This window comes from Engystomops pustulosus, chromosome 2 (genome assembly GCF_040894005.1).
Source record: "Engystomops pustulosus chromosome 2, aEngPut4.maternal, whole genome shotgun sequence".
Lineage (NCBI taxonomy): Eukaryota > Metazoa > Chordata > Amphibia > Anura > Leptodactylidae > Engystomops > Engystomops pustulosus.
The window spans coordinates 208,499,610-208,526,964 of NC_092412.1; the positions used below are offsets into that span (position 1 = coordinate 208,499,610).

The 27,355-nt window shown below is 42.0% G+C and overlaps 1 protein-coding gene across 1 annotated transcript in view; it reads right to left on the reverse strand.

Moving 5' to 3' along the window:
• POLA1 (DNA polymerase alpha 1, catalytic subunit) overlaps positions 1–27,355 on the reverse strand; it is a 158,330-nt gene that overhangs the window by 64,554 nt on the left and 66,421 nt on the right. Inside the window, exons 32-33 of the mRNA XM_072137924.1 lie at positions 26,773–26,954; positions 21,047–21,178 (exon numbers count right to left, since the gene is read on the reverse strand). Coding sequence (XP_071994025.1) covers positions 21,047–21,178; positions 26,773–26,954 — 314 coding nt within the window. The remainder of the gene's footprint in view (positions 1–21,046; positions 21,179–26,772; positions 26,955–27,355) is intronic.

Genomic DNA, 27,355 nt, shown 5'->3' on the forward strand with positions numbered 1-27,355 from the left:
GCACCTATTCATTTATGGTTCATTTAAAACCAGATCTTGTGTGTGAGATAGATGACATTTTCAAATAAAAAATTCTGAAATAAAATTGGAATTCTAGAATCTACATGCATCTCAGAAGTCTATACTACGGCCACTGCTGCTGTATATGGCATTTACATTTAACGTACAGCATAAGAGGGAGAATCAATAGAACAGAGAAAAGTAAACTATAAGCTATGTCAAGTATCTGAGACCATCAAGAAATATGACTGGTATTAGTGTCTACTGTATTCAGCCGAGACTACATTAAACTCCTTAAGCGCCATATTTGCACAGGTGCATATGTTCACAGGCACTTGTGTTCTAACAACATAGATATGAACAAATACAGGTGAACTCTGTACTAGCGTTTATAAACACCTATGTTAAAGATTAATTTCAGCAACATGAACAGAGGTGCGGGTCAAACCGCATCGGGAGTACCAACACTTTTACCACAGTACATATTATAGTGGACCATAAAATATGACCCAGTCTTTCATTCTGCTGTCTCTAGGGCTGCCACAGATATGTCAAATTTACTCTACAATAAAGTCTCTTGTAACGCCAAAGTGGTTTATTTAAGAAGAGTATAAAGTAAAAAACAAAAATCATAAGAATGTTAAAAAAAAAAGAAAAAAGAAAAACTAACATAATTCCATGGTGTTTTCCATATATAGGTGGTCCCCTACTTAAGAACACTCGACTTACATACGACCCATAGTTACAAACAGACCTCTGGATATTGGTAATGTATTGTACTTTAGCCCTAGACTACAATAAACAGCTGTAACAGTTATCACAGGCGTCTGTAATGAGGCTTTAGTGTTAATATTGATTCTTATAACAACCCAACATTTTTAAAATCCAATTGTCACAGAGACCAAAAAAGTTCTGGCTGGGATTACAATGATAAAATATACAGTTCCGACTTACATACAAACTCAACTTAAGAACAAACCTGCAGACCCTATCTTGTATGTAACCCGGGGACTGCCTGTAGTCTTTACCATTCAATAAAAAGACAGCCTTGCATGTTGTATATGTTAGTATAGAAACCAAACATTATCCTAAGTCAGATGCCAGAATCCGAGAGTAAGCTCAGAGACTACACGTCACGTACTTCAAAGGAGATTTGAGATGCACAAGAAAACACCCGGAGCATCTACTGGTACAAGTCATTCACCAGGCACAAGCCTGATGATACATGATCACATGGGAACCACATCGACAGGTGGACTAATATGCATACTTCCTTCTCACATTTGTGGGACAATCTTCCTGTCATCTTTGTGGTTGAGCCAAGACACTGAATGTATGTAGCACACAGAAGGTGTGACAAGAATCTCCAGCAGCCAGCTGGGCAAATGAATTATCTGGGATTAGACGACTGAAGCAAGCAAACTGCTAACTGCCCAATACACTTCTAACCTCTGAAACCTTATACAAAGTCTGGAGCACAGGAATACAAAGATCCTGCCTCTGCCCAAGGACAAGTGGGGAAAGATTAAGGATGGGATCCTAGTGTCTGGACTAGATTGGATTACAGTACGGAGCTCTTGGAAAGTCTGCATTCCGCTTTGCACTACATACAGTTTTGATTTTGAAAATGTATAAAAGGTGAATCCAAAACAAGTAAAATACGAATAACTAAAAATGTTTACTACGTTTTTTAACAAAACCTATGGAGCAATTATTTTTTTTTTAATTTCAGAAATTACTTGGGCAGGAGATACGCAAACTTTGTAACACTCTATTAAGGAAAGCTGATTTTCTGTGCTTTGTTTCTGCTCTTTCTCCTGTAGTGAGCAATGTATCCAAAAGCCTTCTGGGATCCAACCACTTCAGACAGATAGTGAGGCAAATAAACTCTTTCCATACCTAGAGAAAAACTCTACGGTACGGCAGGCATACATTGTGTGAATATAGTAGGTTGTGAAGTTAGACTTACTGCTTTGTTATTGGTCAACAGCTATTCCTCTCTTTAGCACCCTTTCACACATACACTCAGCCAAGCGAGCACTTTTAAAGGAGAAGGGGTATAATCCTCTTGGATATCTGAGGGCGGCTTAATTCTACATTAAACACAGGATTCGACCTGTCCAGTAGGCAGAAACCTTCTCTTCCAATGCCATCAATGTGAGAGTAAGGGCACCCCATACATAAGATTCGGAAGTTATTATAAACCAGCTTCAGTGGATCATAAGATATAATAACCCACAAACAATGATAGAGGCAACATTTGGCTAGGAAGGGCAAGCACTGAAGGACAAGGAAAGAAACTCATCTATGGACAGATTTTCACATTCAAAGAGTTGCTTACACTTTACATATAAACAGGCTGAACTTCAAAGCGGTGTAAGCAAAACCAGGGAGGGGAATAAAATCCCCTCAAAGCAAGTTTTCATTTGCCAGTCACTGCCCAACTGATAGTATCTAAATAATAAAGTTTCTGTCATTTCTCGCTTCATACAGCCGATAAAACATGCTTCCCCTGGGAGAAAACACTTATTACATTGACAGCTATTTAGAAATGACATTAACCTTTAGCTTGCATGACTGATTTGTCTAACCACTGAAATATGTGAGAAAAGAAATCCATCAAAGGTTAACCACACAAGCTAGGCAAGATGTGAAGGAGCTAAAGCAAAAAATGTGAGGTGTCATAATCCTTCTCTACCTCAATACCTAGAATATTAAAAGCTCCCCGTTCTGCGGCTGAATAGAGAATATGGCCAATGGGACGGATGCCTATAGAAAAGGCAATTATTCCACAGATTAAAGAGAATGTAAAGTGACAAGTGCCTCCAATGATACAGCCGGAGATGTCCACAGTCTTCCGTGGGTTAACAGGGATTTCACCAATCTTCTCCAATGTACAAGGCAATTTACTTAAAATACTACAACTTCATATTTGTTTTCTTGGTACCCCCCTTGATGGTCATTCTAATGTGGGCTCTGAAAAGAAGCCATCGTTATCTCTTACTGGTAACACCTCCTTCTTTGTAGTAGTCTATGCTATGTTCCCAGAGATGCTCTGCTCCTTCCCTGACAAGCAGGGCACAAAGTCTAATCTATTGAGGTTATTTTGTAGAGCACTGGCTGCACGGAGAGGACATGGAATAAAAGTTTAACTTGAAAGAAAATTAGCAAAAAAAAAAACTACTTTATTATGGTTTTATTAATGAACAAATGTAATGCAATGAAGTTCCATTGTTGATAAATTATTGAAGATAATGTAACAAGTCTAAACATGTAATGACTTCACAGAGTTTGGAAAAGTGAACATATTGGGGGAATTTACTATGCTTCGTTCGCCATGGGGGACAAGGCATGTTTAAAAAGACATCTGCCATCAGTTTATTGATAGTAGATGAGTCCTAATAAGAAGTTCCTCAGGACTTCTTTTATTATGACTCTATATGCCACGATCACAGAAATATAAAGTAATAAAAGTTATGCTTATTACCCTGGGGCAGTCAGATTACGCCCCTCCAGCACTTCATGGAGCCTCGTATTGTAATTTATGTAGGACGTTCTTATTAGTACACATCTTACATCAGTAAACACAGCAGATGGTAGATGACCCTTAAAGCCCCAACTGTTTTGTTCTGTTGGGCAGGTTCAGGTAGCATATGAACAACAGCCTCTCTAGATGTCTGGCATCCCATATCTAGACGTTTGCTATCCATCCCATGGTGCCTCAGTACAAAATCACATAACGACGTAGAGAACCATCCCTGCAAAGATGAAGTGCAGGTTAATTCCCATCTCCACCTATATATTCAGAAACATAAGTAACAGTTAGTGAGGCCGAGCTGTGAGCACCTTATTAAGAACTGTGTGGAAGGCACCCATTTAATTTGTATCAGCAAATGTGTTTGGTACAATCCATACAATGTTCAAAATACAGAAAGTACTGGTGCCTGGATGTATGATACAGAGAATCTAGAGATTCACGTAAAGTGGAATCAAAGTAATTCAAAGAAACTGTGAAGTAAAAGACAGGTGAAAGACAAACAAAAAACCCATAATGGAGTACATTGAAAAAGTTTTTGACTGGTGATCCTTTAAATTTATTATTTTAGTGTAACATTGGGCCTAAAACCACCATACCCGTCTCTTAAACAGCTGGAAAAAAAATTAAAAAAATAAGTTTAGAGATATTAAAATGCACAAACAAAATCCAATCTAAAAACACTGAGGAGGAAATTACAGCAAAATATCAAAAGACGCAACAGCCAAATGCATCGAATGAAAGCAAATCTTAATATGCAGTTTGGTAAAGTTCAAGCCTGTCTGTGAAACAACACTTCTGTATACCCAGCAAGCCTTGTATTAATGCGATGTAAGAGTTTGGTCAAATTCAACGCTAATGGAGCATAAAAGTGCTTTTTGGCTGAAAGTGAGATCGTTTTTTTAAAAATTCTAAGCATGATCACTTTCCCCGTTCCCCTTGCTCCTCTCTCATCTTTGCAGGAACAGTCTGATACAAGCAGCACAGCTTAAATAAACTAGAAACATTTCAAATGATCCATAAAGGATTAATAGGCGCTGCGGGAAGTCCTATAGGCTTAGTGTATACGTTTTCCATCTCTTCCCCTTGACGAGCAATAAATGAAATTCTGAACAGTTTCAATGTCACCCAATAACAGAAACACAACAACTCGTATCATAGTGACGGGGACGCGTTATACTAAATTAGTGAATGCTAATAGTAATGGGGGGGCTAGGATTATCTGGTCTAATGTGCACAGTGACAATAATGACATAAGAGATCAGCTATTATTTGGTAGTGATAATATATGCCGAAAAAAAAATACACAATAAAAAAAAAATATATATATAGGAAAAAACACTCCACAGTAATTTCTTTCAATACAATTTTCTTGTCTTCCCACTGACTTGTATGATTATTGCAAAACGAATGGTTCTAAACATGTTTCTCAATCTGATGCTCAATCAATAACGGCGAAAGATGAAGGTGGAGAAAGATATATTACAACGTTCGTTACGGTTTACAAAGTAGCCTAACTATGGACATGGACATGGACGGATGGCCTTTGGCATCACTGGTTACTGAGTGGGAAATAATTAGGGAAAGTTCACAGATAATAAATCTACGTCAGGAAATCAGAAGCTGTATTTGACACCAATTTTGGTGACAAGATTAAAAACGATTAGTCTTCCACTGAAAAGAAAGCAAGTCGGATTCACTGTTTTTATCACACTTATCACAGCATTCTTGTAAAAGTGTCTCCTCAAACACAGATTTCTTTGTACAGTATCCATACGGAGAACACTATCAGTAGTGGATTAGGATACAGGTGGTTTGAGGCCCACAACAAAACCACTAGTCAAGTGTGATACAAACCTACTGAGAAATAAAAAGAAGAAAAGTGTGTTTAACCTACTATTCTTACCCTGCATATACGCACATAGGTAATATATCATATATGTATGGTAACTGCAGCTATTATGCTTTATATATGGGTACTCAACCCAACTAATAACATATAATCCCATATATTTAGGAAACGCACAGTATTATGGTTCAAAACTTCTACCACAGTATTAGGTTTGGTCACAACAGGACAAATAGATTTGCCCGCAGTCTGTTAGCCCTAGTCCTGGGTCCAATATAGATCCAATAAGAATAGAACTTTATTCTACCCAAATGGAAGAGCACACAGTAGAGGACAGTTGGGTTCTGGAGCTAGGCACTAGGCATTAAGTGGAATTACATACATCTTTCATATATATCATTAATCTGCTCCTGAACACCAATTCTTTATCAGTGACTGATCTGTTCCACAAACTTGACACAGAAATAACAGAGCATGGTCATGCTGGTCACTGCGGCTAGTTTACATATGACCAGTAGGGCAAACAAATAGGAGGATGTGCAAATAGTCTTCATATCTGTATCATAGGATTGACAGACCCCAATTACAAAAGTCTATAAAGGTTGGCCAGGTCAATTCTTCAGGAATTTACAAAATTAAAACAAACTGAGAAATCTGGAAAAGTTTAAACTACACATCCCACTGTCCATCCATATAGTCATCACAAAACCCTGGAAATGCAGACAAAAAACTGCTCTGGCATAAATATTATTACCACAAAAGTTCAGTTTAGGGTTTATTTATACGCAGTATGCCCGCCGTTTGCTGGAGGTGAGGAGGAGGTGACCCCTTCTACCTCCATAGGAAACAGCGGCGCACGGCCGCACACTTGCAGAAAAATAGAGCATGCTCTATCGTCTTGCGGCGCAGATTGGTGCCACTCATGTGGCACCGTATCGCCGCCGGGCTGCCATTGCCATCTATGGGGAGGCATATGCGGCCACAAATTTGCGGCTGCATGTACGTCGCCATGAACGGCCGTGTGAATAAGCCCTTAGAGCCGTAAACTTAATATTTCCACAGACCTGATCTATTAAATAATCAGGAACACCAAAAGAGAAGAGCACATCAGGACGCCAGTATGATAACCGTCAGATCTCTGGTCAGGGAGGGGCACCATTTAAAAGGAAATCTACCACGAGGATCGAGGATTATAAACCAAGCACACTGACTGTGCCCCTGTGCACACTGATCTGCGCTTCATTAAGGTTGTTGTGCCCTGGTTTTTTTTTTTTTTTTTTTTTAAACGACCTTCAATATTATGCAAATGAGCCCAAGGAGCAGCGGGCTCCATAGGTGTTAATGGAGCCTGGAGCCCCTCAGGCTCATTTGCATAATATCTGAAGGCTTTTTTCTTAAAAACAAGGACAAGCTGAAAGAAGAGAAGATCCAACCAGAGGATAGGGTCCTACCAGAGATACTGTTGGTAGATGTCCTTTAATCAGACAAAATGTAGAAATGTTTGGTAAAGCCCCCTATACTTCCTTAGTATTATACACTTCGAGGTTTTGGTCCAAGGTCCCACTGCAAATCCAGATTTTTAATGTCAGAACAATGCCACAAAACGTCTGCAAGTCTTTCCCCTCTTACCTTTTTCCTTATTTGTCAAGGCCCACAGTAGAGAAAGAAGGACTTTTCTAGTAATTAGCCTTTTTCTATGAATATGCTCACAATTACCTTGTTTTACCCACTGTAAGTAAAGAAAAGTAATCCAAAAACAATTCAGCAACGGAACACATGCCAGCGAACGTTCCTAAAAAAAAGGATAACATGAGGACAACCAAAACCTCAGGAGATATCATTTATCACAGATGTCGGTCAGCCTAACCTAGGTCTCCTCATCTCACTTGTACAAAATGAAACAAAAAAGGAACAAGGTCTTCAGCAGCAAGGAAACCATTAAGAGCCAAACTTGTTTCTTAAATAATCTGACAGCTTTCCTTAGATGCTTGTAGCGGATTGTGCGCAAAACACCATGTAGAACCATCGCAGAAAACAGAAACACGGACCGGTTGAAGCCAATGGGAGCTCTCCGTGCGTGGCCCCACACATCACTTTCAGCTCGATTTTAGCCGTTGAATTATTTTTTCTTTATCTGGTTTTGCTTTCCATTAAAAATCAAACCCACTAGAAAAAAACCAACAGAATTATTTATTGTGAGGCACAAGCAGGAGCGGCCAGACAGACCGGTCAGGTGCAAGCCTTTCCATTATACCATAGCTCTGTGAAGTCTCGATGTCAGGTTTTAGCTCTCCAAAACTGCTTTAAAAACAACAGATATGTGAAATGGCCCTTATTTAAAAAAAAAAAAAAAACTGCCAGTAGAAATGGTCCTATAATAAACCAGTACTCATCCGTAAGATCAACTTTGAAGTCATGTACAAATTGATTTTGCCAATATGTGTAAGACAGATATACGCAAGTAGAAGCTGACCCGCGTATAACCCGAGACCACTAATTTTAACACACAGAAACTGGGAAACCCTATTGATTGAGTATAAGCCGAGGGTGGGAAATGCATTGGTCACAGCCCCCCCCAGTAAACAGCCTGCTCCCTGTGGTATATAACCTGCCAGACCCTGTAGTACATATAGCCAGTCAGCCCCTGTAGTATATATAGCCTGCCAGCCAGTCCCTCTGGATATAGCCTGCAAAAAAAAAAAGCAAACAGTGTACTCGCCTTTAGCCCCCTCCCCCCCGGAGGTCCTCTTATATCGATTGATGCTACAGCATTGGCTCCGTGTCCCCGTGCAGTCTGTCACAGGCATCGTGGCACACTATGATGTCAGCGAAAAACTGCACTTGGGGTGGGGGGTGGCATGCTGCTGTGGACATTACACTAAGGGGGGGCGCTGCGCAGTGGACATTACACTAAGGGGGGGGGGGGCGCTGCGCAGTGGACATTACACTAAGGGGGGGGCGCTGCGCAGTGGACATTACACTAAGGGGGGGGCGCTGCGCAGTGGACATTACACTAAGGGGGGGCGCTGCGCAGTGGACATTACACTAAGGGGGGGGCACTGCGCAGTGGACATTACACTAAGGGGGGGGCACTGCGCAGTGGACATTACACTAAGGGGGGGGCACTGCGCAGTGGACATTACACTAAGGGGGGGCACTGCGCAGTGGACATTACACTAAGGGGGGGCGCTGCGCAGTGGACATTACACTAAGGGGGGGGGCGCTGCGCAGTGGACATTACACTAAGGGAGGGGGGGCGCTGCGCAGTGGACATTACACTAAGGGAGGGGGGGGCGCTGCGCAGTGGACATTACACTAAGGGAGGGGGGGCGCTGCGCAGTGGACATTACACTAAGGGAGGGGGGGCGCTGCGCAGTGGACATTACACTAAGGGAGGGGGGGCGCTGCGCAGTGGACATTACACTAAGGGGGGGGGCGCTGCGCAGTGGACATTACACTAAGGGGGGGGCGCTGCGCAATGGACATTACACTAAGGGGGGGGGGCGCTGCGCAGTGGACATTACACTAAGGGGGGGGGCGCTGCGCAGTGGACATTACACTAAGGGGGGGGGGGCGCTGCGCAGTGGACATTACACTAAGGGGGGGGGGGGGCGCTGCGCAGTGGACATTACACTAACGGGGGGGGCGCTGCGCAGTGGACATTACACTAACGGGGGGCGCTGCGCAGTGGACATTACACTAACGGGGGGCGCTGCGCAGTGGACATTACACTAAGGGGGGGGCTGCGCAGTGGACATTACACTAAGGGGGGGGGCTGCGCAGTGGACATTACACTAAGGGGGGGCGCTGCGCAGTGGACATTACACTAAGGGGGGGCGCTGCGCAGTGGACATTACACTAAGGGGGGGCACTGCGCAGTGGACATTACACTAAGGGGGGGGCACTGCGCAGTGGACATTACACTAAGGGGGGGGCACTGCGCAGTGGACATTACACTAAGGGGAGGGGCACTGCGCAGTGGACATTACACTAAGGGGAGGGGCACTCTGCAGTGGACATTACACTAAGGGGAGGGGCACTCTGCAGTGGACATTACACTAAGGGGAGGGGCACTCTGCAGTGGACATTACACTAAGGGGAGGGGCACTCTGCAGTGGACATTACACTAAGGGGGGGGGGGGGCGCTGCGCAGTGGACATTACGCTAAGGGGGGGGGCGCTGCGCAGTGGACATTACACTAAGGGGGGGGGGGCGCTGCGCAGTGGACATTACACTAAGGGGGGGGCGCTGCGCAGTGGACATTACACTAAGGGGGGGGGGGCGCTGCGCAGTGGACATTACACTAAGGGGGGGGGGGCGCTGCGCAGTGGACATTACACTAACGGGGGGCGCTGCGCAGTGGACATTACACTAAGGGGGGGGGGCGCTGCGCAGTGGACATTACACTAAGGGGGGGGGGCGCTGCGCAGTGGACATTACACTAACGGGGGGCGCTGCGCAGTGGACATTACACTAAGGGGGGGCGCTGCGCAGTGGACATTACACTAAGGGGGGGGCTGCGCAGTGGACATTACACTAAGGGGGGGGGGCTGCGCAGTGGACATTACACTAAGGGGGGGGGGCTGCGCAGTGGACATTACACTAAGGGGGGGGGGCTGCGCAGTGGACATTACACTAAGGGGGGGGCACTGCGCAGTGGACATTACACTAAGGGGGGGGCACTGCGCAGTGGACATTACACTAAGGGGGGGGCACTGCGCAGTGGACATTACACTAAGGGGAGGGGCACTGCGCAGTGGACATTACACTAAGGGGAGGGGCACTGCGCAGTGGACATTACACTAAGGGGAGGGGCACTCTGCAGTGGACATTACACTAAGGGGAGGGGCACTCTGCAGTGGACATTACACTAAGGGGAGGGGCACTCTGCAGTGGACATTACACTAAGGGGAGGGGCACTCTGCAGTGGACATTACACTAAGGGGGGGGGGGCACTCTGCAGTGGACATTGTTATTGATCAAGGGAGACTACTGGTGCATTTCCCACCCTCGGCAATAGATTTTCCCAGGTTTTTTGTAGTAAAATTAGGTACTTCGGACTTATACTCGGGTCGGCTTATACTCGAGTATACATGGTATCCTAAGTACTACTTGATCATAGAACACGCACCATGGAGCCACCAAAAAATACCTCCTGTCGAAAGCTACATGAGCGTAATTTTCGCCCGACTACGATCAGGTTTTTTGTGTGTTTCAACCGACTGATGCACATGAACATGGTTTCCATGAGCCGGTTTAATTCCATCCCATGCATGCGCCTCAAGTTTTCCTATAGAAATCTATGTGAACATGAAAAATACGAGTGCCATCCGTACATCTGGGTCTATTTATTAGTAACTCAATCACGTCACCCTTTTTGCATATCTACAAAAACGGATGACTTACAGATGAAACGCAAACTGTTTTTTTGCAGACATATGGCTCTGCAACAGCCGAGGACCATAGATGCAATGTTTGCGTCCAGAAAACCTCACAGGATAAAGAAAAAGGACATTATAAAAGGATAAAGACTGTGGCCAAAGATAAAGAAAAAAATGGTACAAATGTGCAGGGAATAATAGCCCCGTCCCTAGTCACCCAACACCTTGGGTCAATAACCTTCTGCACTATTCCACTAGATGGAGAATTAATGCTGTATATCATTAATAAAAAGTACACAGCGACCCACGAGAGGTTATAGAAGTACACTACATCACTGTTATTTATATACAAGAAAACGAGGGACTGTCATAGACAGCCGAATCCTAAAAGTGTCATCTCGCCTACAAGTGACGAATTACCAAAGCAATTACATGAAGCAGAGAAAGGAAGAAGGAAAAATAGGTTTTCTGCTGTCTAACTACTGCACAACCTGCAGAAAGTACTCAGTAAAAGGAAATGTGAATGTTTTCCCAAAGGCATTATTAACAATTAATAATCATTACAGTAGTGCCTTGTTTACCTGACCTCGTGTAAATTCAGCAGCCTTATAATTAGACCCACATTTTGCACATTTGTATATTTTCATGCATAGATTTGACTCATTCATTCATCCATTAAAATTCACTTGACAGATGTAGATGGATAATCAAGCTACAATTTGTATTTACTGGATTATAGAAAATTGCCCAAACTGTTGTTAAGTTCAAGGAAAGCACATTCTTGTCTCTCTCCTGTCACCGATGTAAAAGCAATTACACATCATAGGATGGTCCCAGAGCGTCAGAGATGTTGCGGGTTTTTTTTCTCCCCTTCCCGTTTTGTATCTTAAAGCATTATTTTATTCTGGGAGTGGATAGGCTTATTTGATGCTGTCTACAAAGTGACTAAATCTATATAGTGAAGCCTGTGGAAGTAATGTGGTGCTAATCAAGTCACAGGAAGCTATTATTCCCCCAAGGTAGACGGGAAAAATGGTTTCTATGAGCGAATGGATATTCGGCTTATTTTCTCATATAAAATCTCCCAACACGCAGGACAATTTGAGACGCCTGAAGCGAGGGAGGGGCGGGATGGGGGCGAAAAATAGAAAACACAAGTATCTACCACTGTTCTGCAGTGTACTCAATTTATCTGTGTTTGTTTAGTTAACAAGTATAATCATAAAGCTAAATTTTTAGCAAAGACTTTGGTGATGACCACAATGGTGATTTGATCATGTACTCACAAGAGCCAGGTAGAGAAGGTAGAGGGAATAACCGCTCCTCATCCCTCCATAGGAAGCAGAGCCACCTGGCCAGGTTAGGGCGACGTGTGCTCACTGCAACATGACCGGCTGTCATAGACCTCTACACAGGCCGTGATGGTATCACAAATTGTGCAGCCAGATCAAGGCTCTAATACATTTGTGTGCAAGGGGCCTAAGGCCCAATTCAGACTAATTAAGGGGAAGGGGAAGGGGGGGGGGAGAGGAGATATGTGGAGCTCTATGGCATCCAGTCATGGTACAGTGAGCACATGCTTTATCACCGCACCACGACCCAGCCGGACTAAGGCTCAGCTTTCAATGGAGAGGGGAAGGGTGAGCATATGTTTGTTGGCACGAGGCCTAAGGGTGTAGATTTATAACCAAAAAGATTTCAAAACTATTTTCGCATAGAAACCTCAAAGGGTCACCCTAGGTTTGTTCCAAGCACCCTTTTTTAGCCTCCCTCATGCCCCCACAGACAATTAATAGCACAACCCCAAACTGTTTTTATAAACCACATTATAAGTTATATTAAAGTCTACCTGGCTCCCTGCGGCGTGTTGATCATGGAGACCAATCCTTTGCCCTATCTGTAAAATGCTCCTCTTGGTCCACTGTGGAAACCCCCCTCCTCTCACGCCTCTGCTTCGTTGTCTCGCAGATAACGGTGGAGACAGCGCGAAAGTCTCCACTTTATCTGTGCATGCACCGCATCGCCCAACAGTGAGCCAGGTACACACCCTCTGTGGCCAGCTTCGTACCCCTCTCACTGCTAAGTAACCTTGCTCTGACTTGCGTGCAGGGTTTCTAGGTTGTGATCCGGGTACACAGCTCGCGACAAAGGTTGGATAACTGGTTCACTGTCAGGCGATGCAGCACATGCACAGATAGCAGTGGAGATGTCCCGGCTGTGTCTAGTGCTTCCTGCATGACGAAGAAGTGGGGTAAATGGCAGGGTTTTTTTTCCGCCAAAGTGAATGAAGAGGAGTATTTTACAGATTAGTGGCACGGGACTGGGCTCCATGATGATCATGCCCCAGACACACACTGGCAGGGAGCCAGGTAAACTTTCATATAAGTAATGTAATTTATAAAAACAGTTTGGGGATGTGCTATTAATCATATGTGGGTGCATTGGGAGGCTAAAAGAAAAGGGTGCCTGGTGACATGCGACTTACATACGACCCTCTCTGACCACTGTGACCTCTGGTAAAGCTCTCTGAATGCTTTACATTAGTCCCGGGCTGCAATGATCAGATGTAAGGTGTCTGTAATTAAATTTTAATGATAATACTTATGCCAATGGCAGCAAAAAAAAAAAAAAAACTTTGAAAGCTGAAGGGACAAAAAGATTTTTGGTATGGAGTTCAGATTATAAAATACACCTGTTCTGACTTACATACAAATTAAGTAAACTTAACAAGCCTAAAGAACCTACCTATGTACGTGAGCCGGGGACTGCCTGTATTGGGGAGTTTACATGAAATACTACAGTGACATCTGAACTATAGGCTCAGTGAAAGCCATACTATAGTACACAATGAGCCTCAGTGGGAAAAGTTTTATTTTGACATGCAAAAATGATGTAGGACTGGGGGGCCAAAAATGAAAGAAATCTAAAATAATTATAGCTTACAGTAGGCCCAAAGTGCCCCAAACGTCTCCCTTTGAGTAGTGCAGCCCTACACATTTACACAGCTATACGCAGGTAGGTTATTAGTTATATGTTATGCAGCCAGAACAATAAACTATTGCCATTAACAGCATCAAAACACCCGCTTGTCAAACAATTCCAGAAATTACCAGAAATGTATCACAGCGGTAAATCTTGGTAATATTTAAAAATACCTGCCTCTGAATAATATCGTATATATAGATGTAAAAGACATAGAAATGCCCTAAGGGGTGTTTTTGTATTGATCCAAGAAAACCCCAGCATTGCTGACAAATAGCTTTTACTACTTCATGCATAGTACTTAATGATACATTCGTACATCATGAGGGTACCACTTCAACATGAATCGGCTAAACAAACTTCCCAGCAGCACTTGACAGTGTTACACCTATTCTTCCTGCTTCCCAAAGCAGTACAGAATTAATTACCAGTTCTATGGATCTATTGTACGTATAATAGACTAAAGAGCTATCACAGACACATTTATTGTAAAAGCGCCATCCCAAGAGTGTCTAGATGAGGGCCAAAACGATTAACACAAATGCTTTGTCAGATCAAAAGATAAAAAAACCTGCACCTCCCAACCGCAGAATGAATTAGAACAGTGGGTTATCTTTCAAATTAACCAGGGCAGTTAGTGAAGAAAATTTCATGAAAGTGTAATTCTTAGCCTTTGTGAATCCCCAGCAGGCATTCTGCCAGCTGACAAGATGATGAAATTTCTAGCTTTTTTTTTCTTAATAAAAAAGCCTTCTTCACTTCTGAAATTAGATTTAGCGTGGCATTTCTATTTTTGCACCCCTCCTCCTCAATAAAAAAAAGGCACTATATCAATTATTGTGCAGCAGCGTAATTAGTGAGAATAATATGCATGTGCTATATAAGTCAGCACTATCCGCACTAACTGAATTCCAAAGCCCTTTATAGAAACTCAAACACTGTAATAACACATCGCCTTTCTTATTTAACAAATGCGCGATGATGTAAGCGAATACAAACTGCTAAACTGTTTTTCTACCCAAATTTTTACGCAGATTTACCAAATGTGTTCAGAGAAAGTCCAATGCGTTTTACAGTTTTCAGTGGAGCTGTATTCCTTTGTGAGGTGCCATTGTATACGTGTAAGGGCGAGTCTGCCCTGGCTAGGGCGCCCACGGGGCGAGCCATTTCTGAGGTATTTTGGGCTATACTGTGGTTGTTGGTGCATTAAGGGTGCTGGTTATGTGTGCGACCCCTTAAATTTAAGCAGTAGAACTTCTGGCCTAAATCCTTACAACAGAACAGGCATTTTAAGGAAATTTGATCATTTTTATAATTTATTATAAATCTGATGAGCCAAAGACTGTCTAGATATCATGATTCCAACAAAATGGTTGTAGACTCCCCAGCCTTGATTACTTGGTCAATATATATTTCATCCCAACATTGATGCTATTCCTACTTACCTTGTATTATCGAATACCCATGTTATATTCTTGTTAACCCCAACGAGATTTAAGGATTGTCATACACGAAGACAACATGTTTTATTCAGCCTGTATGTTTTAGATTTGTTGTATGGGGCAAGTCCACATTAATAGCGCAGATTGAAAAATATTGGAGCTGCATTTGTTATCAAAAAAGGTGTTTATGCTACATGAATATCCATGCGGAAAAAAACACAAAAAAACAGGTGAAAGTCTGGTTTTCTTAGTATATACAAATTAGAAAAAAATTGCATCTAATTTTTCTTTAAGAAGTGACTTAAATTGTATGTTTTCTAAAGCTTGCACCCTTTTCTTATGTGCAAGAGACTTTCACAATTGTCGACGCTTCTGAAACATACAGGAGGCTTGTGACTGTTTTCTATTCAGAATGCTTTTTTTTTTTTTTTATCTAAAAAAAAAAAAGGAAAAAATAGAAAAAAAAAAAAACAGGTTTATTGCTATATATTTGAACATGTTAATTTTGGAAGGGAAAGGGACTCTGAACGTTAATTAATGCTTTCAGTTATCTGTTTTGACAACCCATACCTGTCAGAAATCTGAAGTTTTTAATCACTGGAAGAAAATGACTGCATATATATTAACAGGATTTTACAATGCAGAATGGATTCTAAGAAATCTTTGAGCTGAATTTAACCCCTTCAGCTAGCTTACGATGCAAAAAGGCGCATTGAGATTCAGAAAAAAAAAACAAAACCCTGTATTACAGATAATGGAGAAGAGTTGTAGTAAAAAAACCGTTAAGCTGGAAATAAATCATAGAATTGAGCAACTTGGATTTATTACGTGTTTTCTTATGGCAACATTGGCTGGAGGCTTTGGACAAGAGTTAAGCATCTTATTCATACACGAGATGGAGTGCAGAGGATGGAGAATCTATCCAGTTGTCTTGCAGTGTCAGAAGAATGCAAGAAAGCGACCCAACCCCTTTAATGGATATCACATTATTGTAATTAAGGCAGAGTTCAAAGAGGTTAAACCTACAAGAAAGAATGTTATTGAAACATACAATACGACCCTTATACATGTGTAGCGTCATGTACATGTGGGAGAGTTGGTGACTAACAGGTCCAGCCCATTTCAAGTAAAAGGGACGGAGCTAAAATCACACACATCACATGGATGGAAGTGGGTTGACTCCAAAATAACCCCCTTTCATGTTGATAACAGACACCCTGGTTCACTTTGAGGCTCAACTTGTAGTGTAAATTATTTTCCATCAGGTATTTTTTTAAATTGATTTTGTATAAACAAACGATAAAAACAATATATACTTTAGACCGCCATTTCTCTTGTAAAAATCAGAAATACAAAATAAACATGCTTTGTAGAAGCTCAAATTTCAGAGTTGATGTCTTATTGTATCTATACAGTTTTTCCTGTCTAACACGTTACCCATAAACAAAAACTATAGTATAAAAAGTATAGTATAAAAATATAGTAACATTTTGCCCTCCCATCCCACATCGGCACCCCCCTCCCTACCCAGAGTTCGGGCCTTCCCTCCCTAGAGAATTAGTAAATATAGTTCTCTGTAGTTTCCAGATATATTCTCAAGTAGCTTGCGAAAGTTGGTATTGTAGACATGCCCTAAGTTGTACCAAGGGTTCCGATGGTAGTCACGGTGTATCCATCCATTTCCCCCATATTTTTTCATATTTCGGTATGCACATACTTGTTAGGTATGATCCATATTCTAGCCAGAGTACTGTGTTCATTGACAGAGGCCTTATCCAATGTGTTGCAATCAGTTTCGTAGCCCGATAAAGGGACCGCTGGATCCCAGTAGTAATGGGTTCTGTAAACGTTCCCTCATTCAGTATCCCCAATAAACAAGAGGTAGGTTTTTTCTGCTATATGGACTGAAAACACCGTGGCCAGCAGCTCCCGCACTCCTTTCCATAGTGTTTCCAGTTCCCTATACTTCCACCAATTCTAAGTGGCACGGTGGCTGGGTGAGTAGCACTTCTGCCTTGCAGCACTGAGGTCCTGGGTTCGAATCCCACCCAGGTCAACATCTGCAAAGAGTTTGTATGTTCTCTCCGTGTTTGCCTCCCACACTCCAAAACATACTGTTAGGTTGTTTAGATTGTGAGCCCAATGGGGACAGGGACAAATTTGACATGCTTTGTGCAGCCCTGCGTAATCTGTGTGCGCTATATAAATAAAGAATTATTATTAAAAAATTATTATTTTTATAAGCTATTTGACCACCGTTCATCAGTAATGGGAACAATGTCTCTTTCCCATTTTGTCGGGCAATTAAGAGGTATATCCTGTGTCGATATATTTAGCAATACTACATATAGAAAGGAAATCAGTGGAAGTAGACTTCAGTGCTCCGTTCAGAGCTCCACATGTCCCTATTGTGAAAGGGGTCAGTCTATTTTGAATGTCATATGCATGTCTCACCTGCAGATATGGGTATAACCACCCTTGGTTATGGCAATGTTTTACATGTGCCATTGGAGCATAAGTCATCTAAACTGGAATATCTCCAGGAGGGTGGAATTACGCCAAATAGGGCCATAGGATGTGAGCCTAGATATCTTAAGGATAGATTTTACCCTTTTCCAAATCTTCCCTATAAGGACTAACGGTGGTTTACGATTCAGAAGAGAACCATTAAAATAAACTTCTAAAGCATGGGTGGGAGTAGGAAATCTAGTCCATGACATCAGAAGGCGTCCGTCAGAGTTTACCCCCTCGCCCTTTCCCAGTCCCACAAAGTTCTGTGTTTGCAAGGCCAAAATGTTGCCAAACCACCATCATCTTTGCCTCTCTGTGTTTCCATGCTTATCCTGGCTTGTAGTCCCTTTCTGCAGAGCAGACTGTATTCTATGAAAGTCTGAGCTATCCATACTGAAGAGTTATGGAAAACATACATAAGTTGTGGCATCAGTACCATTTTAATTAGATTCCCCCTACTCACCGAGGAGAGTGGGAGTTTACATCATGTACAGGAAACCGGCCAGCAGCGGTTTGATGTTAACTTTGAGTCCTTAGGGTATCTGGTCACTGTTATTACAAGATATTTAATCTGTGGCGCTATTTGCAGCTGGCCTACCGCCTGTGGGTTCCCAGGAATTGGGTCTAGAGGTAGTAGGACCGACTTGTCCCAATTTATATTAAACCCGGAGTACAATCCGAATGTACGTATAACATTCATGATTCCCGACATGGATCTATCTCCTAAATATATTAAAAGATCATCAGTGCATAGGTAGACACATCTCTCCCAATTCCCTCCCTTAAAACCTAGGATTTCTGGGGAGCTCCTGAACATAGCTGCCAGAGTGCGAACAGCAAAGAGGACAGTGTACATCCCTGCCTCTTCCCCCTTTCCATAATCAAAGATATCTGAGACACTGCCAACTTTAATCCTTGCTTTTGGTTGGGAATAAAGCAATTTGACCCACTGGATGAATTTGGGGCCAAACCCTAGCCTTTACCTTGTAGTGGAATATAAACAAAACTGAACAAAAGTATTTTAAAAAGTTCGTAATTTTTTTTTTTTACATATCAAAACTAAGCTTTATTTACATAACGTAAGAGCTTGTTTAACCATCACGACACACTAAGGCAGAACAGATAGTTATAAAAATCACAGGAAACCCCCCTCCGATGTTAATGGATGGCCCACTGTTTCCCTTGCAGAGGTTTAAGCATAATTTGCAGCCGAGAGGGAAGAAGGGTTTGAACATGTTCTTTAGTCTCTGGCACGTAAGCATTTAAAAATGTACAAAACTGACAATAATAGAGCAGCCAAAAATAATTGTATATTTAACGACACATACATACATATATACTTTAACACCAAGGGCTTGGTAAAGTAGTGGTTCCTATCAGAAGGAGCTCTTTGAGAACAGCTGCTCTGTAGAAACATTTCAGGCAAATTTATATGCAAGACAGTGTTTCCTTGTTTACAAAATCACCCATCTTTATAGATTAGTTTATTATTTCTAAAGCAAAGTAAATTCTATTTCATCTATTTAATGTGCAGCTTACAATTAAAAAATCATCCTGCTCAGTGCAATATGGCAGGAAGGTATCCCACGTGGCCCATTAGGGAGCAGCATACAATTACTCCACGACTCAGTTTCCCAGGCTTCATATGCTTTGCCCAAGATTTGGAGGGATAAGAAACTACTGGGACTGCAGGTCCTTAAAGCGGACCTGTCACCAAGAAATTCGGCACTAGGAGCTGTTTACTAGGGTAAGCAGCTCCTAGTGCTAAAACAAACAGTGTTAGATTAATAGTGTTACCAGAAACCTCCGATAATGCTATATAACAATGCATCACAGTACAATGTAAACACAGGACCGCTCTCAAAGCTGTCCGCTGCCTCTTCCTCAGACCGCCCCGCTCGCTCCATAGGACGTCAGTCACCGCCCCTAAGCCCGCCCACAATCCCACCCCCTCATTAATACACCAGACAGCTTTGAGAGCAGTCCGGCATTTACATTGTACTCCACCGCAGTGTTAGATAGCGTTACCGGAGGTTTCAGATTATTCTAACACTGCAGCGTATGTTTTAGCACTAGGAGCTGCTTATTTTTCTTCTAAATGCACTTATAAAAACGTTATCATATCATGGCTGAAAGTCATTATCCCCCACAGAGCACAGATTATGATGCCATGGCTAAAAACAACTACGCTTCAGAGATATCTATACTTAGACAAGTCTCCAAGCTCCAATTTTTGGCATTAATAATAACAGGGCCTGGCATAGAATTTTCTAGCCACACATATGGTAAACTAAGGAGGTCAGGAAACTAAGATTGGGACACTAAGAGGTCAGCACATTAACACTCCGAACCATGTGCAAAGCTGCAACTCCAAATGTTGTTTAGTGCAGGGATTGTGATCTGTTGCTATATACACATAGCACTGTGTTTTTGGCTTTATAATATATCAGAGCTTTTAAAGGAAATGAACTTTTCTTTAATCTAGGAAAGATATCCAATTGCCACATCATCAGTTAAAAATGTATGCTCACAAGGCCCGGAACTCCTGTCTCCCTTGCACTCCCCTATTATCCCAATTATGCAAGCTGTGCATAAACTAACACGTCTTCCTTCCCATTCTCCTTCCCTACAGTCTGTAGTGTCACCAAGCTCTTAGGTATTGGGTAGTGTAGCACATGTGTACTCTTTATGGGTAGCACACAGCCGCACTGCAAAGCAGAAAGGTGCGCAATAACCAAATCGAGAACACACCCGGCCACAACCGTGCGATAGAGGTGTGCATTATTAGGATAATAGGGGAGCGCATGGCACTTGGCGCAACGGAGACAGGAGCTGTGGGGCCTCATTAGTATAATTTTTAAACTGTTTTTTCTGGCAATTCCGCATTTTTCCTAGTTATGTTTTCAGGATACTTGCGGCACTCTAAAGGTATTTTTGGTTTTAAATGATGTCTACCAAGTAGTAGGGTTGATGGCGCTATATAAAAAAAGATTATTAGATTTGCTTTTAGTTAGTATGCTGAAATAAAAACAAAGAGACTGCGGTCTGGAACTAGGGAAAGAATTGTGAAACTCTGCTATAAAAAGTCTTCATTATAGAAAACAGTACAGATTCATTAAAAGTACATCCTAAGATTGGTTCCGTTACCGGTGGGTCTCTAAAGGAATCAGCTCTGGGTCTTCTCAAGGGTAACATTTGTATAAATAAGCTAGAAGAACAAGCTACAAATTATTTTATCATTGGATTATTTGGTTCTATTCCCGATTTATGTGAAGGCTACGTTTTGCAGGAAATATATTGCAGCGAATATAAAATCAAACAATTTGGCAGAGATTATGTAACTTACACTGTAGTACTTCTTTATGTGTCTTCTTATATCCAATAGTAACTTATTGTGGACCTGAGCAATATGATCCAACGGAGAAGCCTCACACTCTGGTTTACTACATCTTAATAAACTTGGCTCAATCTGAGGTCCCTAAAAGAATAAAATGAATAAGAAATGAACAGAAAGAAAATTTTCAGCAGAACATACTTTTGAAGAACTTTTAATAGAATAATTAAGCCAAAAAGAATAATTTGATACTGTAGTTTTTCCTTGCAAAGGGGGAATTGCAACATGTGTACAGCATATATTAAATTCAACTTTACAATCTTAATTTCCAAATCATTCAGAGCTATGGAGTGTATACAAGTCGGTACTGTACATTTTATAATTGTAGATCCAAACAAAATTATTTTTTTGCCCCAGTGACAATTGGAGTTTCAAAATTTTTTGCTGTAATGGGACCAAGGATCATCAATAAAGCTTCATTACAGACACCTTAAAGCTGATCATTGCAGCATGGTCATCTGTAAGTCGGGTGTCCTTAAGTAGGGGACCGTCTGTATCCCAATAGATAATGCAAACTACTGCTTTCTTCCCTGTGTTAGTCCTCATGCACACCCCCTGTGTTAGTCCTCATGCACACCATGTGCATATCACAGGCCGCAAACATTGTTCATAGACCAAAAAGACCGCCCAAGCCTCACTCAAACTGAAAAAAGAACTGCTGAGAGTTTTACGCCTCAGGCAGTCGCCTCACACGCAGGGCTGACTAGCACATGTCCCCAATCTAGGTTCTTGTGCATGCAACCTTATTATGTGCTGATCGCCTTCCTTAAATGAAATCCAACAACAAATCAGTCATGATAAACCAGGGACAGTTATAGATCCAGGCACCATGACTGTGCAAACCATCTTATATTTGTTATCAATGGCCTCCTGCATTCTAAGATCAACTTTTAAAATTAAGCAAATTAGCCAGAAGGGCTTCTGGGGGTGTTACCAGAGTTCCTGCCTGATGCAGGCGGTTACACTGAGCAGGAGGATTCCCCCCTCTCCATTGTGAGATTACAGCAGGCAGAGGGAGGGCAAAGCTGTCAAACAGCCTGTGAAGCTGCAGCACCGAGAAGATATGGTAACACACCCAGAGCCTTTCAGGTTCAATAGAATAAGATTGTATTATATACACATTCATTACAATGATGGGATATACATTTAAGTAGTTGGACATAAATAAGGGGCAGTGCTCTTATTACTGAAAGCATAACAAACACCCCTCCAAACAGTGATAAGAAACGGTAATCATAGAGGGCCAGGCATACAGTCCTAAGCACACGGCCCCCTGAGCTGCCACAAGAAGTTCTGAAAGCAGTTGTCGGCAGGTCACGTAAACCTCGGACTGACAGAAGGGGAAAGTTGCCCAGGCTAAGTATGATATGGGTTGTACTTTCCCTGGTAATCTATGTTATTCATGCTTTGAAACACCTCTAAGTTGTGGATCATTAGCATAGTTTTAAAAGTTGATCTTAGAAGGAAGGAAGCCATGAATAAATATAAGATGATTACCACAGTCACTGTGCCTGGATCTATGAGTAAGTGCCTCTGGTTTATCATGCTTCATATTGATGATACACGAGAGGGAATGAACATGCAAAGTGTTATATGTGTTCCATGCTCTTACCAATTCTATACATGGGAGAGGGAGGACAGAAGTGCCATACACCTGAGGCCTGCGTTCACACATGCCGACTGCACGCATGCACAAACTTCTGCTACATGATCTAATCAGGACCATTGCCTTTCATTCAGAAACGCAGGGCAAACCCACATTGGTGGTGCCCGGCCTGATCGCATATGCATTTCCATAGAAACACATGCGTCCATTAAAGAGGAAATGCTGTTTAGCATGCAAGATGCCGGGTGCTGGTTAGCGATTGCATGTGTTTCTATGGAAACGCATATGCGATTGGATCGAGCACCACCCACCCGGGTTTGCTTTGTGTTGCTAAATGCAGCCTAAAGGGAGATGAGTATCAAGACTGACTAGATCATGTAGAAGAGGATGGTGCATTATATAGGAGAGAAAGGGAAATGACTGAATCTTTCTCAGATTACCAGAATACCAGGTACTTATGTGACTAAGACGGATGCCACACATGGCGTTTTGACCCCGCTTTTGGTCCGTTTTTAAGCAGTCCGTTAAAAAATGCATGTATTTTTGAAAACACATCGGTTTTTGACCAGTTTTAATTAAGATAATTGGTAAAACCTGTCAAAAACATATGCAGTTTCAAAAACGTATTCGTTTAACGGAATGCCTAAAAACGGACCAAAAACTGGTTAAAAACTGGCCAATGGCGTTTTGAATAAGTTTTTGGCCCGTTTTTTAGCAAAATGCATGCTTTTTGCTTAAAAACGGGCCAAAAACGGATTCCAACGGTTTCAAAACGGGTCAAAGCACCATGTGTGGCATCACCTTTAGGCTGGCACCACACGTAGCGCTTTGTCTGCGCTTGCAAACGCAGACAAAGTCGCGCCCAGGCCCGTTCGCATCGGCGTTTCTACGGGAACACCAGCAATCGGGAACGAGCTGCCGGTGTTTCGCGTTAAATTAATGCAAAACACAGGTGGCTCGTTCCCGATCGCAGCTGTTTCCATAGAAACGCTGATGTGATCGGGCCGCGGCCCACCCCGATACAAAGCGCTGCGTGTGGCACCAGCCTTAGGCTCAGTCCCATTTTTTGGATTCTGACTTGCGTCTCTTTATAAGGTTATAACTTTTGAACACTGTTACTTATCAAAGAGATTGAGATTGTTTTTTCCTCACATGTTCCACTTCATTTTAGTGGTAAATTTTGGCTGATAAGTTTTGCGTTTATTTACCAAAAAAAAAAGAAAAAAAAAAAGATGATTTTTTAAAAAAAATTAGCTATTTTCGAAATTTGAAATCAACGCGTTTTCAGGCAGATAGATTTAACACCTAAATAACATTTCCCATATGTCTACTTTACATTTTCATCATTTTCGAAATGTCTGGATAATTTATTTTGATGTCAATCGGCTTACAAATCGAATATGGATTTTCGGTATTTTCAGAATTTACTATTTTGGGGATAAATATTGTTTTGAATGACATTTTACATATTTAGCATTAAAACCCCCTGTAGAACCAACCCATTTTTAGAAACAGATTTTAGGAAGATTGCTAACCCCTTGAGATCTTCATAGTAATTACATCAAAATGGAGGTGAAATTTAGAATGGTCAAATTTTGTCGGTTAATTTACACATTTCCAAAAGATAAAAAGAGAAAACCCACCATACAATTTGTTATGCAATTTCTCCTGAGTACAGAGACCCCCCCCCCCCCACATGAGGCCGTGACATGTTTTATGGGCGCATGGCGAGGTGCAGAAGGGAAGGAGGGACCTGTAGCTGCCAGGATCTTTGTTTCCTCATTGGCCAATTTTACAGGCTATAAAATTTTCGCTTTTTCGTTATTGGGGCCATGTGATGGCATTTTTTTTGTGGGACGAGATGCTTTTTCCAGCGTTACCATTTTGGGGTTGGTATAAAAGCATCAATTCTGTACTGGATTTTTTTTTTCCTTGTTCACTGTATAGCCCAATAATCATGTTATCTTTATTCTATGGGTCAGTACGATTACGGGGATACCAGACTTCAATATTTTTTACTAAATGTGCATAGGCTGACACTGTGCCTTTAAAGATTATGTCACTGACACCATCTTAAAGGCACTGCCTTCAGGCATCTCTGGGGCCCCGATCGGACCCTAGGATTGCCATAGCAACGATCTGCGCCCCCCGAAAACGGCCCCTGACCGCGGCATTTAACGGGTTAAACACGGGTTAAACGTGAACGGCGCCCACTCTGACCGCGGGTGTTACCCAGGGATGTCAGGGGTAGATTAACAGTGACATCCTGCGACCCCCGATGCCGACTCGGCTCTGGTGCAGAGCTGAATCGTCATTGTCTCTGCGCCATAGCCTTACGGCGCTGAGCGATAATCGCAGGACCCAGCGCCGTAGAGCTGCGGAGCGCTAAGGGGTTAAAGTAATGTTGACACACGTGTTTGTTTACATAATGTATATGCAAGCGTTAACAGCTGTTTAATTAGGCTAATTTCTCTTCAGCTATTGCTACGCGTTTTTAAACGCATGCGTTAGACGCGACGTGATCGCATCTTTAAGGTTAAGAAGGTTAAGACAAGTTGTTGGAGAAGATATTTTAGTTTTACCATAGCAAGTAAAAGAGTCATTTTCACCTTGAACTATTCTTAAACTTTTCTTTAATTACTTAATCTAATTGCGGGTGCATTATAAAACTTATTACCTTTTGTTTATTTTTTATTTTTTTTGCAGGTGAACATCCTTTTAAGATTGCTAGCACAAAAATAGATCATAAATGAATCCTCAAATTGCCCATTTGTAGATTAAACATTCCTAGAAGAGCTCACCTTTCCCCTTCCCTGTTAACATTCGCTCCCCCACCCCCCCCATTACAGAGAAATTCCAGGTGGAAGAGATTTCGAGGCTTGACATCCGGCTCTTCTATAGCTAGCCCATCTGCAAATCGTCAAGTCTCTGTGCAATTAGCTTTCTTATTTACAGCTGTAATGAAGCAAAAGTCAAGGATTTTACATGGAACCGCTGATCTGAGCCCGTCTATTCCTCTCACTTCCTACCAATGGCTTCTTCCCTGTGCTTTAGAAAAAATGCAAAACATCTGCTGTTTGTCCAACTTATCTTAAAATAATTACTTTTAATTTAGATAAAAAGAATCTGTGTTCTCTAATTTTCAAGGTTTTTTGCTGCTTCACGGTCTAATACCATGCCAAAAATGTGTGTGTGGCTGACAGTGAGGAGAAGTTGTCAAGCTGGCCCAGTTATGTTCAGTGGTCCAAGGTCGACAATGCATTTTTTGGCATCACTTCATGGCAGGAACGCCTCATGGGGGCTTTCATGTCTGAAGTGGAGAGACAGCAGAAGAGATAACATAACTTAACTTGTTATTAAAGAAAAGGATGTGGAACAAGGAGATAAAGCCCTTAAGATGAAATATGCACCAAATTTGATGGAGGTAATGTCTCTCCGAATGCAGGGACGCAAAGAAACCTTTACCTTCTATTGTTGTGATTTGTGCAGCACAAGGCAGCAGCCCATGAGTTTGTGTGTATCAGTGGTAGAACTGCAAAGACCCAATTACTGTAGCTCCAGTACCAAATAGACAATTACAGATACATCATATCAAGCAATATTACATATTGTCATTGGCACGCATTGTATAATGTGAGCTCTGAGAAGAAGCGGGTGGTAAGGAGCAATTTGTCATAATGGCAACTATCCATATACTGTGAATGTGATGCACAGCAGGCGGACACTTGTGACATTTATATACAGTAGCCATTGAGAGAACAGAGGCATTAGAAAGCTTTGCTCTTTTCCGGCCTCCAGCTACAGGGACATAGGCCTTCTACACAGCTCCTTGTCACGAAGAGAATTTTTAGTAAAACTATTCCACCATAAAAAAGAATTACCGTATATACTCGAGTATAAGCCTAGTTTTTCAGCACAAAAAATGTGCTGAAAACCCAAACTCGGCTTATACTCGAGTAAAAAAATATAGATTTTACCAGGTTGTTGTGGTAAAATTAGGGGCCTCGGCTTATACTTGGGTCGGCTTATACTCGAGTATATACAGTATTATTAATAAAACTTTTCTACTGACCGATCCGTCAAAGACGTTGTCATATATGTTCTCTGTTCCACACTTTGGGCAGCAAAACTTAAACCGTTCGCAGTCCCTGTATTTCTCTTCATCGGTTAGTTGAGTTGGACCTCCAAGCAAGGCATCATTCTCTTCATCTTTCTGATAGTGCTGCTGAACCCGAAACTGAGAAGGGTCAAGTCCTACCATAAAAAAGAAAAAAAAATATTATTTTGTATTAAAAGAGTTGTCAGTTTGTGAAAGTGAACCCAAATTGACGATGCCCTGTTACTAATTTTTCAACACAAGCCTTGGATCACTAACAGAATAATTTTACAAGTACATAAACTGGGAAGGGATTCTGCAAAAAGAAAAATTAAATTGCACGTTTACGAGTTCTTGTCTGGTGTCTTCTCTTCCACAGAACACTACAGAGTAGATTAGCTGGCTTCTGGTTTATCGTCATATTCTACACTATTCCAATAACAGGGGTTTAGGAGCCACCAAAGCAAACAAGCAACGTGTCCAAGAGGAATGAACAAAAAGTCCCCCTCACTTTAACATCAAGTGGCCGTTTCACTTTTAAGCAGTTCTATTTTCCAGC